General features: G+C 45.7%; 1 protein-coding gene across 1 annotated transcript in view; it reads right to left on the reverse strand.

Annotated features, from left to right (window-relative positions):
- Positions 1–17966, reverse strand: part of EPHX2 (epoxide hydrolase 2) — a 95692-nt gene that overhangs the window by 65901 nt on the left and 11825 nt on the right. Inside the window, exons 2-3 of the mRNA XM_075860824.1 lie at positions 8345–8429; positions 5260–5419 (exon numbers count right to left, since the gene is read on the reverse strand). Coding sequence (XP_075716939.1) covers positions 5260–5419; positions 8345–8429 — 245 coding nt within the window. The remainder of the gene's footprint in view (positions 1–5259; positions 5420–8344; positions 8430–17966) is intronic.

Below are 17966 nucleotides of genomic sequence, written 5' to 3' on the forward strand. Positions count from 1 at the left end.
GTGGGACGAGCGTGATTCGCGCAACAGCAGTGAAAAGGATGAATGAAAACCGAAAAGCACCACGTGCTTTTCTGTTTCCGAACATCCAAACGGAGTGTCTTTGCGATGAGCGAAGCCGGACAAGCGTACCGAACTTCACCGGGTTCGGCCAAACTCGTTTTGGCCGATCCCGGCAAAAAAATTATCGGTACGCGACGTCAGGAGACAGTCACTGTCCATGGTGCTGAAAGAGTTAAACTGTTTCAGCACCATGGACAGTGACTTGCGATCCCAAAATACATGAACCTGTAAAAAAACCCGAAGTTCTAACTTACCGATTACTCCTGTCTCCTTCCTGCAGTCCGACCTCCCGGGATGACACTTCAGTTCAAGTGACAGCTCCAGCCAATCACAGGCCAAGCACAGGCTGCAGCCAATCACAGGCTGCAGCGGTCACTTGGACTGCTGCGTCATCCAGGGAGGTGGGGCCCGATGTCAAGAGAGGCGCGTCACCAAGGACGCGTCACCAAGGCAACGGCCGGGAAGTTCTCGGTAAGTAGGAACTTTATCTTTTTTTTTTTACAGGTTTTTCGCTGTTGTGTTCGGCATTCACTGTCGAGGGTGCTGAAAGATTTAGCTCTTTCAGCACCTTGGACAGTGACGGGCGTTGACAAGCCTCATCTCTATGATGGCGGCTGCGCGAAAATCACGCAGCCGCGCATCAGACACGCATGACACACGCAGCTGTCAAATGGTTTTTGCGCTCGCAAAACGCTGCGTTGTTTGCGCGCGCAAAAACGCAACGTTCGTGTGAATCTGCCCTTAGGGTTGCAGACCTCTGTTAAGTAAAACTAATGTATCATATAGGAGTCTAAGGTGACACTGAGGCACGTGGAGATATGATATATCTATGGTGCCTGAGTCTTCCTTTTTGGGTTGATGGCAGTGGATATTTATAGAATATTCACTGACCATTTGTTCCACTCCATTTTCCCTATATATAGTAAACATGAGAGGTTTTGCCGATTTACTCCCCTCTCCTACGGGACGTCACATAAGTGTCGACATTCAGACAGTTCAAATGGTGCTCACAGTCCCACGTGATTTCTCACCATCCTCAGGCACTGCATAAATATTTCCCCTTCTCTCCCCATATAATAGATACTAATCTGCATATCTTAATTATTTGACTTGTAGTCTTTGATTACTGGATATATCCAGTGTAATTCACTTTATTTACCTGTGCCCATTTCCAAGATGGTGGAATCCGCGTTTTCGCTGTAGCGCGCATGCGCGGCTGCATACCGGATATCCCTGATGCCCCAAACATGATGTCATTACTGACGCATGCGCAGTGGCGCTTTTTGCTCGCTGCAATGGCGGCGCCGTGAATGTGTGGTTCCAGGAGGTGATTCTCTTTTAATACACACACATGTAATACACATATGTCTATACTTTATTGGATATTTTAGATAGAATGTTATCTTTGCGATGCATGCTCTTTATTGTCCATCCTATTTGCACAAAATGTGTTTGTATTTTACCCACCGCTTTTTATGGTACGTTTTGTACATTATTTATACTATGCTTCGATGCATTTTTTGCTTGATGTTAATAATTGTGTAGTGTTGATTGACACCATGTTATATACACTGTAGTAATCACATGTTAGTTGCTTGAGAAAGGCTCTAGAGGACGGAGCTGAAACGTAGCACCATGTTGGTTGAATAAATCACTGCATTTTTTTTTACCTTTTCACCTGGAATGCTGTGAGATATATTGTTTATATTGTATACGTCGTCACATGGACCCCGCACCGATCAGCTGCACCGGTTGCCTGCAGGAACCGGATGTTATTGCACGGTATACGGAGCCGGAAGTAGTTGGCACCGTACATTGCATAGCGGACGAACAGCTCTGCTCCTGTCCACTTGAATACAGCACTGCAGCTCGGCCGCTATTCCGTGACCGGAGCCATCTGCTTCCGGCATTGATGTCCGATGACCGTAGGCCACCGGTGAAGCCGATCGGTGTGGAGTCCGGGTGATGGACCCGCACCGACCATATAATGATGATTTATCTGGTGGATAGGTCATCAGTTGTCCTAAAGTGGACTACCCCTTTAAATAACCAATATATCTTCCCGGAAGTTATCTGTCGTAAAGGGTCAATGATTGGGTAAGCCATCGCTCATATGAACACTCGTTTCTAATCATTGCCCTGTGTAAACAGGCCAACGATCAGCCCATAAACTGGGAAATGCTCTTTCATCGGCTGATTGTAGTTTCTAAGCAATAAATATTATCGCTGTCGGCAGCACATCTCTCGGTGTACACAGGGAGGCGCTCTGTCGACATGATTGAAATGTATGGGGACGAGAGATCGGCGTAACAAGTGCTCATCCCCATACATAGCTTCTTGTGAAAGGAGCAAACGAGCGCCGATCAACGAGCTGTCTCATTGATCTGCGCTCATTTTCATGGCCCATATTGGCCGGTGTTAAATTCCCCTTAGTGTAAATCTTAAAAATTAAGTTAAAGTGCTTGCCTAATTGAGAGAATCCATCTCCATACGACCTATTAGGGAATCCTGAGTTAATAGCCGGAGGGGTCCCTGTTCAGTGTCCTCATATCTTGGCCACCGTGGAGAGCGGTTACATAGAGCATCTCTAGAGGACCTGTCCTGTATTACACAGACAACACATTGATATGAATGGACGCTGTGTAATACTACATATCCCCTGTGGTGGCACTGCAGGGAAATTAAACACTTACTGCCAGGTTTCCCAACAGATCACAGCTGATCGCTGGGGGTCTCAGCAGGGGGACACTTCTAACTAATAGGGAAGGTCCAAAGAAGAGAACCCATTTATTGTACCTACCTATGAGCTTCGCTGGAGACAGGGGCTGATGTGAGGGATTATAGCCCGTGTACGGTACTGCAAAATATATTATCACTATAGATATGCGACATGCTATTTCTTCTCACGGTTCAGTCTCTGACCTATTGAAACCAATGGGAGGCAGGGAGAGCGTTTTTCCGGTTTTCCGATGGAATCAATAGCCCAGTCGACTCCGCTATGGATTCCGTCGGAAAACCGGAAACCTTACGGAATGGTGACGAACGGAAGCTGTGCTTTCACTTTCCGTTGCGGGGTTCACCTGATGGAAACCTCCGGCGGAACCCCGGAACGGAAATGTGAACAGGCCCTTCCTCAACTTAACAAAACCATTCCTTACGGACTTAAAATATGTTTTTCTAGAAAGACATGTAGACTAATATCAGTTAACCCCTTCATGCACCGGGATATCCCGATACGCCCTGGTGCAGGGGGAGAAGTATGGCGCGCGCTCACGCGCGGAGTGTGCTCCATAGGGTGCGGGTATCAGCTGTGTATCACAGCTGACACCTGAGACTAATGGCCAGGTACAGCGATCGCGCTGTTCCTAGCCATTTAACCTATCAAATGCTGCGGTCAATCGCGGCTGCAGCACCTGAGGCGTTGAAGAGTGGGGCAGCCTCTTCCGACAGCTCATCACCCCCCCTCTGCAACGCGATCGGGATCGCCGATGGTTGTCATAGCAGCCCAGAGGCCTAATGAAGGCCCCCAGGTCTGTATTCACTGTGCCTCTGTTAAGCCCGGACTGTGGCCTGTAAAAATGACTATACCCTGCAATACATTAGTATTGCAGTGTGTTGTACCAGCGATCTGATGATCGCTGGTTCAAGTCCCCTAGGGGAACTAATTGAACGTGTAAAAAATGTGAACTAAAGTTTTTAGTAGTGAAAAAAAATTATATAATATTAAAAGTTCAAAAAAAATAATAAAAAGAAACCTTTTCTCATTTCTTCTCTAAAGTAATGCAAGAAATAAAAAAAAGTAAAGAAATTTGGTATCGCTGAGTCCGGAAAAGTTTGAACTATTACAATATAGTGTTATTTAACGCGCACGGTGAAAAATAAAACATTTAAAATGCCAAAATCGCTGTTCTTTGGTCAACTTCGCTCCAAAAATGTTCTTAATAAAATGTGATCAAAAAGTTGTATGTACCAAAAAATGGTCCTGATAAACCCTCACGCCGCTTAATCCACAGAACAATAAAAAAGATGCGGCTCTCAGAATGTGGTGAAACAAAACACATTTTTTTTTAACAAAAGTAGTAAAACATAAAAAAAAAACTATAAAAATTTGGTATCACCGTAATCGTATTCAGCCACAGAAAAAAGTTTTACGTTGTCGTTTTTACTGCATGGTGAAATCCGTAAAAACTTAACGATGGAGGAATCTCAGTTTTTTTCCAATTTCAGCCCGCAAATATTTTTTTTCAGTTTCCCAGTACATTATATAGTACTTTAAATGCTACCAATAGAAACTACAACTTCTATTGCAAAAAATAAGCCCTCACGCCGCTCTATTGACGGAAAAATAAAAAAAGAGTTATGGCTCTTGGAAGACGGGGAGTGAAAAACGAAAATAAAAAAAATCAGTGTCCCTAAGGGGTTGTCTGGGATTAGAAAAGGTGCCACTCTTATCCACTGGCTGTGTCTGGTATTGCAGTACAGCCCCATTAAAGTGAATACTAGACGCAGCCTACGGACAAGAGTGGTGGTGTTTCTGGAAGAAGAAAAAAAAAAAATATCAGACCTTTTTTCTGATCTCATCATTTTCTTTTTTTCCCTGAATCGATAATTACAACATCCCGCGGAGGGAGTTCCATAGTGTGACTGTCAGGTCCGTATATCAGGGTAGCTCCCTTCTCCCTGTTATTTCACACCGAATAACCACCTCTGTAAATTAAAAGCTGAAGGCATGCCTGGAAAGAAGTAAACCAGCCAAAGGTGTTGGTACACAGCTTTCCCTCCGTCAGCCAGGAGGAAGACTGAAACTTTATTCAGAACAAAGAAACACAGAACAAGACACATGCCTCCTCCCTAGAGATATGGGAGTGCCCAAGCCCCCCACTGGCTTCTCAGCTGCAAGTTCTCAGACTCACTCTTCTTGCATTCCAGGGGGCGGTGTCTTCCATAGGTGTGTCCGACATGAACAAAGAACTTGTTATATATTGTTATTGTATATTACACAAAGAACTGAAATGTACATACATATGTGTGAGGATAATATTTTTCAAACAATATACATAATGATCCCTGACATGACTGCTCTTACAGTAAATAACCCCTGCTACGCTGGTGGTGAGACCATCCTTCTTCTAGATGCAGTAGATGCCACCCAGTCATGGCATTTTTGCCATCTATAATAATAATAATCGCCGTTCTTACCGTGGTTTCTCAGCTTAGTGGCGGCTTTTAGGATCGGCATGTTGACTCGACCAATTTCGAACATATCCTGAACGGCCTGTTCCAGCGAGAAGGTCTCGGGGAGAGTGACCCCAGATTCCTTAGCGAAAGCCTTACATTCCTTGTTCATTTCTGTAACAAACTATTAGAGCACAGGCCTTAGTACATGACAAGTGGAGGCACAAGTTTCCATAATATACTTTTCGGTGATCGTCCAATAATCCGGAATATCTGAAAATCCAGCAACTATCGGGTTCCGTTATCTAAAATAATTTTAGGGTATGTTCACACAACCTATTTCCAGACGTTTTGAGGGCCGTAAACGCCCCGAAAAACAGCTAAAAATGCGGGGGCTGAACGCCTCCAAACATCTACCCATTGATTTCAATGGGAAAAACGGCGTTCTGTTTCCACGGGGCGTTTTTTTACGTGGCAGTTTTTAAAAAAGGGCCGCGTAAAAAACCGCCTCATGAAAAGAAGCGCATGTCACTTCTGCAGCCGTTTTTAAAGCCGTTTTTCATTGACACAATAGAAAAACAGCTCCGAAAACATCCGTAAAAAAACGGCTGAAAATCGGGGACTGTTTTCCCTTGAAAACAGCGCCGTATTTTCAGCCGTTTTTTTGTTAAGCGTGAGAACATACCATTACAGTGAAACTAAAATAACAGTAAGTTAGTACAATATGGAAGATGGTTTCTTTGTACGGAGCTTTACATAGGTGGCTTGTTGGACAGGATACATACATGTAAGGAGTGTGACCTCTATATATAACCTCTATTTGCGGCCTAGACTGCTTATGTTATTTAATTGGTTGCCTGTCTCTTTAAAAGGAATGTTCACTGTAAATGTATATATGTTGTGTTGCACTGCATATTATGTTTTGTCTTACAGGTTCGCTGGAGGACAGACTTTGTTGCCCTGCGGTGCTGTCGGAGGTGCGGTGGTGTCACTGCACAAAGGAATGAGAGGCATCTGGGGGACAGCCGAGCGTAGTGACATGGATGCACTGTACCGCCATGCAGTCAGGCGAGACAGTGAGAGCTCTTATAAGAGGTTTGGCGACATTAGTGCGGACTAACCGCGTGCCGGTGCTCAAGTGTTGCGGGTCTGAGCAGGTTTCCCCCAGGATCTGGTCGCCATTGGCAGGAGGCTTGTCCATCTGCAGAGAGGCAGGGGAGACTAAAGGCCGTAGCTGAGAAGGTGGTGGATCAGAGGTGGTTAGATGTTGTGGAAGGTCTGTGTGAGGCGGAGGAGAAAGGTTGTCTGCCAAGAGTGAGCGAGTGGAGACCAGTTCGGCAGGGCCTGGAACAAGTGTCATGGAGCGGACGATGAGCTAGCAAAGCGACCGCTACTGATCTGGAGACCGATTCTTGAATGGTGCAGGTCTATAGGGTCCATCGTGTAGGCTGCCACTGTAGTGGGAGAACCATTAGCCTAGAGTGGTTAGCTATGGGGAGTCCGCTGGGGCTGTTAAAATAGTCCGCCTTGTATGGGAAACCCGCGGGAGTCTGTAGGAAGGTCCTGTTGGGGATCCGTGTCAAGATCGTATAGTTTCGGAAACAGAAAATATCGCTGTCGGCAGCGTATCGCCCTATGTAAACAGGGAGACGTGCTGCCGACATGATAGAAATGTATGGGGACGAGCGATCGGAATAATGAGCGCTCGCCCGCATACATAGTGAAAGGAGCAAACGAGCGCCGATCAACCAGCTGTCCCATTGATCAGCGCTCAGTGTTACGGCCAAAATGGGCCAGTGTAAAAGGACCCTAAGACAAGGAAGAGCGGAGCTATGGGGGAACTCATGATACACAGAACCCACCATGACAGGTAATGACTTTGCTACTTCCCACAACAGTCTCATAAATGGAAGTTGAAGAAGTCGGAGGAACCAACACTAATATAGCAAAAAAATACTTTGCAGTTTTAACACACAGTATGAGGTTACAAGAAAAATCTGTGAATCCAATAAAATCATTACAATCGGACAACTTGAATTAACCAAATTGAATTGTATCTACAATAACAGAGTCAGCTCCAGCGCCTGAGAGTTAACAGGAAACCAGTAGAATTGTAAATGCAGCTCTAGATGACTGGAGTACATGATGAAACTCAAGAAGAATACAGGAAAAGTAAAGCAAATATTTAAAACTAAACTACCAGTTAACTCTTCCAAGGAAATGCTGCAACAAAGACGTACGAGAATTGTAAACAACGGATAATATTACCCGTAAGGTGAAATGTTGAGGTTATTCGATAGTGGTTATTGAGCATAGGTGGTCTCATTGCTGGGACCCTGGGATTATACTCTGGGAAAATGGAAATTCACTAAAGTAAAATGACATATTATAAGGCATCTATTGAAGTCATGAGCATCTGTAGGACTCCTGGTCTTGTGGGGTCCACTAGAGTGACAGCCGCTCTTTGTAGTGCCTCTCTGCCCTGGCTAATACACGGGGGTCCCTTTATTAAATTCATGTGTCCTCAGACCACATAAAGACACATTTGTCACACATTTTTGGTGTTGATTTCGTACCAAAAATCTGCAACATAATAAAGTATAATACATTCAAAACTCCGTCCACATGTAGCAGAAAAAAAAAATATCATTTTTCGCATAATGCCAGATATACAACACATGACCGCTGAGCCCTCTGATTGGCTGCAACGGTCACATGCGATTTGCATGTAAACAACCACCAGGACTGCCGCCGGAGCCTCAGCGCTGGATTGCCGGGAGCAAGGATAGGTAAGTATTGCTATTTTGGTTTAATTATTAAATTTGCAGCCCCTAATAACAAAATTTGCATCCTGGATGACCCCCTTTAAGGGGCTGTGGTGCAAAACCTGAACCTGTTTGACCCTAGTCTGGATTGGTCATCGAGAGAGTTCATATAGTGACATTGGTGGGAGTTGATTACTCCATTCTGGGGGTCTCCACCAGAAGTGGACAACCCCTTTATTATCCGTATGTTACTTGTGTGTATTCTTATATGAACCACTCATGCATATGTTACATTATGGTTTACAATGACTTGAGCTTCTGATACAATCGGTCTTCCATCTTACCTGAGAGAATGGTATCTGCCCCCTCTCCGCCCGGGCAAATGGTCCATCGGAGCCGCTCTTCACAAACACATTCGACAGGAATCCTCTGTAGATATAGAAAAATACCTTTTATCCTGGGCCATAGATTTATGTATTATTTCTATTTCCCAGGAGACATCCCTTTTATGTTCCCCCCCCCCCCCCCCTCCAGTGCAGGTGAAAGATACATGGAGGGGAAATTAAAAACTTTACTGCCATGGTTCACTCAATAATAAAGAGCGTTGCATAGTATGGAGAACAGGGCCCCCTCGTTCTCTGGATCGTGGAAAGTGGGCCCTAAATCTTAGTTCGTCAGCAGCCAAGAGAACGTTCAGCGGATAGCACCCCAATTCCCACATGCCAGTTGGGTTTAGCCAATCACATGGTATTATAATATAGGGGGGTCGGAAAGGCATTTTTTTAATACCTCTGAGTAGGTTAAACAGGTTATTGGAACAACTTAGGCTCTGTTCACATCACGCTATGGCCCTCGGTTTGACATATACCCCCTTAAAAGCTCCTGAGCTGTACCTGCGACGGAACGCTGCGACATAATAAGTCATCCGTAGGCTCCCATTGTAAGCTTACCCCCATTTACCTGCTTTACTAGTATCTGAATGTGAACCCAATGCCCGTAGTGAGTTTTGGGGTCAGAGATTGTTAATCGGTGTTCACACTTTGCAGTCAATTTGCGTTTTTTTTTTTAGCAGAAATCGTGGCAAAATAGTGATGTGTGAAGTCACCCAGAAGGCCTTGAGCGCCCATAGACTTTGGATGGATTGCCAGCGTGCCTGCTCGACCGCCACCCCCCATTCAAACCCCTCTTCACCGCAGTTGTGCGGTGAGAAGAAACGGGGGACTAGGTGCCCCAAGCCATCATACATTAATTACCTATACCGTGGATAGGTGATAAATTTAATTTGTGGGAGAACCCCTTTAAAAGAGAACCCGTCAGTAGGTTTGGAGCCACTTATCGGCCAGCATGTCGTTACACAGCTGGGGTTTCATGTTCCAAACCCGCCCACGTCTAAACCCTCCGTTTCGGGAATAGTTAGTAAAAACAATTGAAAAGCTACTGAGAGGTGTTCGGTGTCTCCAAATGGGATATTACTTTTGTTGTGGGTGAGAACATTAAAGGTGATATCCAGTCGCTAATAATGGATGGCCTATCCATCAATAGCTGATGGGTCAAGGTCCGACTCCCGGGACCCCCGCCGATCAGTGGTTATGAAGGGGGTGCAGCACTCGTACGAGTGCTACTCCCCCTTCATTTGCACTTGATCACTGTGAATAGTCGACACACATTTAGTGGCGGTTCACAGTATTGCAGCTTTCTTCTCCCATTCACTTCACTGGGATATGGCTGCAATAACTGGGAATCGCCACTAAATGCGTGTTGACGATTCACAGTGATCAAGTAGAAATGAAGGGGAAGCAGCATCGTACGAGAACTGCATCCCCTTCAAAACAGCTGATCGGCGGGGGTCCCCGACCCATCAGCTATTGATGTCCTAACTCCTTTGTTTAAACATTTCCTAGCGATGTGTGGCATAGAAAAGGTTGGGAACCACTGCAGTAAAATGATAAGTAAATCATTATTAGTTTACCTATGAGACAAGTCATAACGTATACAGGATTGGGAAATATTGCCATAAGACCGTAAACATTGTGATGAAATCACGTCACATGATCCCTCAGGTTACACACTATGCATTAACCCCTTAAAGGGGTATTATCATTCCCATATGTCGTATATGTTCGATAGTCCCACTTCTCATTCCTGCACATCTCTAGAACGGCGCCCCCTGTCCCTGGTTTGTCTCGCGGTCACTGCTCTCCGGCCATTGAATTACAAGTTGGCCAGGAGAATGGAAACAGCCGAGCTCGCTGAGCTATGCTGTTTCCGTAACTTCTATAGAAGTGAAGGTTTCCGTGGCTATCTTTTTCGCTGGAAGGGTTTTAATTGTTTTTGGCGCCACTTTAGAGTACTAAAGAAATTATTGTTTGACTTTAAAGGGGTTGTCCATTACCAGATAACTGATGACCTATCCACTGGATAGGTCATCAGTATATGATCTTGTGGGTCCGACACCCAGACCCCAGCTGTTCCGGCTGCCTGCGGGCACCGGATGTCATTGCACAATATGTAGTGTATGGAGCTGGAAGCAGTTGGCTCTATACGTAGCACAGCAGCCATGCACTTGAACAGTACTGCAGATCGGCCGCTATTCCGTGGCTGGAGCCATCTGCTTCCAGAATGGACGTCCGGTGGGCAGCCGGAGCAGCTGATCGGTGCGGGGTCCAGTTTTTGGAACCCCAGAGATGATATACTGATGACCTATCCAGTGGACAACCCCTTTAAAGTCAAATAATCAGATCACTACCACCACCTTCATATCACTTCTCACATACAGACATACACCACCGCCTTCATATCACTTCTCACATACAGACATACACCACCACCTTCATATCACTTCTCACAGAGAATAAGGTGAAGAAAAAAGGATTAAATCTCCAGTGCTGTCCAGTGTTATAGAATTCAGGAAATTGATCCAATGCAGGAGGTATGGAATAAGATATATGTTTTAATAAGTAAAATGCTACGCGTTACGAGATCGGACCGATCTCTTCATCAGGAAAGAAAAACATACATGTATCTGGGAGAATCCAGAAGGATTTAAATAGCTCAAAAACCGCCAAAGTGAAGGTAAACAACATCGGGGTCAAAGATTAAAAAGGAGTAACGTTGAACTGATGCACTCAGAAAGATTTCTATCAGTATTAACTTTTACAGAAAGTGTAAATGAAACATTATAACAGATTAGCAGGGAATGTGGATTGGCACAGTGAATATAAAAGCATTTGGCATTCATACTGGCTGGGCTGTAGTCCCGCTTGGTTATTACTGTGCGATTGTAGTAAATACTTGGTGGATTGTGTTAGAAGTCTGAGAATGCGGTGTGAGCTTCCTCAGATTCCTATGAGGATCACTTGAGCATGAATGTACGCCGCTCTCAGAGGTCTGGGGGGATCGCAAGATGTGCGTCCCAGGTAGATATGGAGATTGTGCTATGAGGCCGGGAGACGGGGGAGTGTCTCCAAGTGTCATGGAGACGGGTATGTCAGCCGTTCTTTGAGGGGATTGCAAGACGTGGGTCCCAATGAAGATTAAGCATTGGTAGGCCGAGAGATGCGGAAGAGTCTCCCGTCGTTATGGAAACGGGTTAGCGTAGCTAAAAGGGAGATCGCTCAAGGGCTATGGAGGCCCGGAGGGACCAAAAAGTGGCTGCACTTTCTCAGAGCTCCATATTGTAAGTATGGGTTAAACAATAAATGCCACTGTTACAGAGTACTGTATAGATTCTACTGGGTAATGCGATGGTTAGATTATAATAAGGTGTATGAAGATAAAAACAAGGAGAGTGCTCCATGTATATGTATGCATACACTTAATAGTAGGTGATCTGGTAACATCAGTACTTCTGGAGAAGCGTCAGTTAGACTAAATAGATGGACTGATGGAGGGATAGGGGAGGGTTGATATTTATTTGGGGTATGGGGGTTGGCAAAATGGAGATGTGTATAATAATAATAATAATAATAATAATAATAATAATAAGAAGAAGAAGAAGTGTAAAATGATAACAAAAATTATAATAAAAAATTGAGAGAAGTAGAATTAAAAAATGGTGGATAATGGTAATAATCTGACAGGTATGAGGATTGGTGGAGAGGGGGGTTTGAAATGAGTAAAGAGAGGATCTGAAGTGAAAAGTGGTGGCTACTGGGACCTCGTTTGGTGCCTGAGGTATCAAATGATGGTTTCTGTGACCTCATTGAGGCCTATGGGTTTGGGAGTGTTAAGTTTATATATCAAAAACACCTCTCTTTTGCATAAGGTCTCAAAGCTGTTATTGAGGGAGGGATCTATTCGTTCGATTGTGGTAATTGTGAAACAGTTCAAATCCCACTTGTGTTCAATAGTACAATGACGTGAAATACTATGTTGTATAAATTGTTGTGTACAATTTGAACTATGTTTATTCAGACAGCAATGTAGGGGCTGTATTGTTCTACCTATATATTGTTTTTTGCAAATGCAATTGATTAAATAAATGAGGTTCGATGATTTGCAATTGAGTCGTTGTTTGATGGGGAAAGAGGTTCCTGTAGAGTTGGACTCAAAATTGTTGAGTTTGTGGGTAATAGTATTGCAACACGGGCATTTTTTTTTATATCACATTTGTAGCTGCCCAAGGTTCCTATTCGTTTCTCAGAGGGTTTCTTTGTTTATCTTCTCACATACAGACATACACCTCCACCTTCATATCACTTCTCACATACAGACATACATCACCGTCATATCACTTATCACATACAGCCATACAGCATCACCTTCATATCACTTCTCACGTACAGACATACAGCACCACCTTCATATCACTTCTCACGTACAGACATACACCACCACCTTCATATCACTTCTCACGTACAGACATACATCACCGCCTTCATATCACTTCTCACATACAGACATACACCACCTTCATATCACTTCTCACATACAGAAATACACCACCACCTTCATATCACGTCTCACATACAGACATACACCACCACCTTCAGATCACTTCTCACATACAGATATACACCACCGCCTTTAGTATTTTCCCTGTCTTTCCAAAACAGTGTAAAACCCTGTAGATTTACAGCCCAGCCATGAGAAGAGTCTAGTCATGTTGCAGCAACACAAACTACAGTGGATATAAAAAGTCTACACACCCCTATTAAAATGCCAGGTTTTTGTCAAAAAATCTGTACAAGATGAATAATTTCAGAACTTTTTCCACCTTTAATGTGACCCATAATCTGTACAATTCCATTGAAAAACAAACTGAAATCATTTAGAGGGGAAAATAAAATAAGAAAACTACAATAATGGGGTTGCATAAGTGTGAACACCCTATTATAATTTGGGATGTGGTTGTGTTCAGAATTAGCCAATCACAGTTAAACTCATGTTAACTAGTAGTCAGTACACAGCTGCCGTTATTTAAAGTGATTCTGAGTTACCCCATATAAAGTTCAGCCGTTCTATTAGGATTTTCCTGACATTTTCTTAGTTGCATGTGACAGCAAAAGCCATGGTCCGTAAAGAGCTTACAACACATCAAAGGGATCTGATTGTTGAAAGGCATCAGTCAGGAGAAGGGTACCAAAGAATTTCCAAGGCATTAGATATACCATGAAACACAGTGAAGATGGTCATCAAGAAGTGGATTGCATTTGGCACAATAGTGACATTACCAAGAACCGGACATCCCTCAAATGAAGATAAGACAAGACGAAAATTGGTCCGGGAGGCTACCAAGAGGCCTACAGCAACATTAAAAGGAGCTGCAGGACTTACTGGCAGGTAGTGGTTGTGTAGTGCATGTGACAATAATCTCCCGTAATCTTCATATGTCTGGGCTGTGGGGTAGGGTGGCAAGACAGAAGCCTTTTCTTACAAAGAAAAACATCTAAGCCCGGCTATGTTTTGCAAAGACCTACATCAAGTCTGCCAAAAGCATGTGGGTAAACGTGTTCTGGTCTGATGAGACCAAAGTTGAACTCTTTGGCCAGAATTCCAAAAGGTATGTTTGGCACAAAGCCAACACTGCACATCACCAAAAGAACATCAACACCCACAGTAAAGCACGGGGGAGGCAGCATTAGGGAGCACGGTGGAGGCAGCATTAGGGAGCACGGTGGAGGCAGCATTAGGGAGCACGGTGGAGGCAGCATTAGGGAGCACGGTGGAGGCAGCATTAGGGAGCACGGTGGAGGCAGCATTAGGGAGCACGGTGGAGGCAGCATTAGGGAGCACGGTGGAGGCAGCATTAGGGAGCCCGGTGGAGGCAGCATTATGGAGCCCGGTGGAGGCAGCATTATGGAGCCCGGTGGAGGCAGCATTATGGAGCCCGGTGGAGGCAGCATTATGGAGCCCGGTGGAGGCAGCATTATGGAGCCCGGTGGAGGCAGCATTATGGAGCCCGGTGGAGGCAGCATTATGGAGCCCGGTGGAGGCAGCATTATGGAGCCCGGTGGAGGCAGCATTATGGAGCCCGGTGGAGGCAGCATTATGGAGCCCGGTGGAGGCAGCATTATGGAGCCCGGTGGAGGCAGCATTATGGAGCCCGGTGGAGGCAGCATTATGGAGCCCGGTGGAGGCAGCATTATGGAGCCCGGTGGAGGCAGCATTATGGAGCCCGGTGGAGGCAGCATTAGGGAGCCCGGTGGAGGCAGCATTAGGGAGCCCGGTGGAGGCAGCATTAGGGAGCCCGGTGGAGGCAGCATTAGGGAGCCCGGTGGAGGCAGCATTAGGGAGCACGGTGGAGGCAGCATTAGGGAGCACGGTGGAGGCAGCATTAGGGAGCACGGTGGAGGCAGCATTAGGGAGCACGGTGGAGGCAGCATTAGGGAGCACGGTGGAGGCAGCATTAGGGAGCACGGTGGAGGCAGCATTAGGGAGCACGGTGGAGGCAGCATTAGGGAGCACGGTGGAGGCAGCATTAGGGAGCACGGTGGAGGCAGCATTAGGGAGCCCGGTGGAGGCAGCATTAGGGAGCCCGGTGGAGGCAGCATTAGGGAGCCCGGTGGAGGCAGCATTATGGAGCCCGGTGGAGGCAGCATTATGGAGCCCGGTGGAGGCAGCATTATGGAGCCCGGTGGAGGCAGCATTATGGAGCCCGGTGGAGGCAGCATTATGGAGCCCGGTGGAGGCAGCATTATGGAGCCCGGTGGAGGCAGCATTATGGAGCACGGTGGAGGCAGCATTATGGAGCACGGTGGAGGCAGCATTATGGAGCACGGTGGAGGCAGCATTATGGAGCCCGGTGGAGGCAGCATTATGGAGCCCGGTGGAGGCAGCATTATGGAGCCCGGTGGAGGCAGCATTATGGAGCACGGTGGAGGCAGCATTATGGAGCACGGTGGAGGCAGCATTATGGAGCCCGGTGGAGGCAGCATTATGGAGCCCGGTGGAGGCAGCATTATGGATCCCGGTGGAGGCAGCATTATGGAGCCCGGTGGAGGCAGCATTATGGAGCCCGGTGGAGGCAGCATTATGGAGCCCGGTGGAGGCAGCATTATGGAGCCCGGTGGAGGCAGCATTATGGAGCCCGGTGGAGGCAGCATTATGGAGCATGGTGGAGGCAGCATTATACTTTGGGGCTGTTTTTCTGCAGCTGGAACTGGGGCTTTAGTCAAGGTGGAGGGAATTATGAACAGTTCCAAATATCAGTCAATATTGGCACAAAACCTGCAGCCTCTGCTAAAAAGCTGAAGATGAATTTCACCTTTCAACACGACAACGACCCAAAGCAACAAAAGAGGCTTCATCAGAAGATGATCAAAGTTTTGGAATGGCCCAGCCAGAGCCCAGACCCGAATCCCATTGAAAATCTGTGGGGTGACCTGAAGAGGCCGTACACAGGAGATGCCCTCGCAATCTGACAGATTTGGAGCGATTTTGCAAGGAAGAGTGGGCAACAATTGCCAGGTCAAGATGTGCCATTCTGATAGACTTCTACCCAAAAAGACTGAATGCTGTCATAAAGTAAAAGTGTAATTCAACAAGGTATTAGTTTAAGGGTGTGCAGATTTATGCAACCACATTATTTTTGTGCTGTATTTTTCCACCATAAAAGATTTCAGTTTGTTTTTCAATACAATTATACAGATTATAGGTGACATTAAAGGTGGAAAAAGTTTTGACATGATTTTCTATCTGCAGGTGGGTGATTTTGTAAGGCCTCATGAACACGACCGTAAAAACTTCCGTTATTACGGGTCGTAATTACGACCCGTAATAACGGGCTCATAGACTTCTATTGGCCACGGGTACCTTCCCGTTTTCATACGGGAAGGTGCCCGTGCCGTTGAAAAGGATAGAACATGTCCTATTTCAGGCCGTGATAACGGCACGGACAGTCCATAAAAGTCTATGGGGCTCCCGTAATGACGGGTGGCTACATGTGTGCACCCGTCAGTCATTACGGCAGCGTTGCTAAGCGACGTCAGTAAATAGTCACTGTCAAGGGAGCTGAAAGAGTTAACTGATCGGCAGTAACTCTTTCAGCACCCTGGACAGTGACTACCGATCAGAATAAAGAGCAACCTGTAAAAAATAAAAGACGTTCATACTTACCGAGAACTTCCTGCTTCCTCCAGTCCGGTCTCCCGGCCGTTGCCTTGGTGACGCGTCCCTCTCGTCATCCGGCCCGACGTCCTGGCCGTCCCTGGATGACGTTTCAGCCCATGTGACCGCTGCAGCCAATCACAGGCTGCAGCGGTCACATGGACTGCCGCGTCATCCAGGGATGTCGGGCTGGATGTGAAGAGAGGGACGCGTCACCAAGACAATGGCCGGGTAAGTATGAATTTCTTTAACTTTTATTACAGAAAGGGCTGTCCCTTCTCTCTATCCTGCACTGATAGAGAGAAGGGGCTGCCGATTAGTGCAGTGCTATTTTGCCGCCAAAAACGTGCCCGTAAATACGGGTGGAATACGGGTGACACCGGACCCATATTTACGGGCACGGGTCCGTAAATACTGGTGCAAAACGGGTCGAATACGTGTGACACCGGACCCGTATTTACGCCAGTATTTACGGGTGGGAAAAAATACGGTCGTGTGCATGAGGCCTTACATGACAAAAACCTAGCATTTTAACAGGGGTGTGTAGACTTTTTATATCCACTGTGTATCAATATGTTCCTCCAGTATCACGGCCTCTAGCTCCCTCAATTTGCTTGCTAGACTTCTGGCATTTGTGAACATACACGTTAACCGCTTCCCGACCGCCCACAGTAAATTCACGTCGGCACTTGCTGGGCTCTCTGCAGCACCAACGTGAATTCACGGTGGGTGTTAAAAGCGCGATCCGGGTGTCTCAGAGTAGCGCTGACACCCGGATCGCGCTGTTAACCCCTGCCTCTGGTCCCGGAGACATGATCGGGACCTAATTGGTTCAGGTCCTGGTCATGTGATCGCAGGGAGTTTGTTGTAGCAACGAACTGGAAAGTTTGTTACTGTAACAAACTGGAAAGTTTGTTGCTACAACAAACTTTCCCGGGGACCGATTGTGGGTGCTGCAGTCGGTTATAAGGCAAAACCAGAGGCAACACAACGTCAGTTGTCAGTGTGACTCTCAGCGTCACACTGACAGTTTATAATACGTTACACTACCTAGGTAGTGTAATGTATTATAGCATTATTAATGTATATATCATTATATAATGTATTATAGCTTCAAGTAAAACAAAAAAGTTATAAAAATGTTTTCTAAAAGTGTAAAAACAAGTTATAAGTTCCAAAAACAAAAAATGCTTTTTTTCCTATGATAAGTCTTTTATTATAGGAAAAAAATGAAAATGATAATAAAAAAAAAAAAGTACACATATTTGGTATCACCGCATTCGTAACGACCCAAACTATAAAACTTTAATATTATTTTTTCCGCACGGTGAACACCGCAAAAAAAATAATTGAAAAACAATGTTAGAATCACTATTTTGTTTTGGTCATCACCCCTCACAAAATATAAAATAAAAAGTG

This window comes from Rhinoderma darwinii, chromosome 4 (assembly GCF_050947455.1).
Source record: "Rhinoderma darwinii isolate aRhiDar2 chromosome 4, aRhiDar2.hap1, whole genome shotgun sequence".
Lineage (NCBI taxonomy): Eukaryota > Metazoa > Chordata > Amphibia > Anura > Rhinodermatidae > Rhinoderma > Rhinoderma darwinii.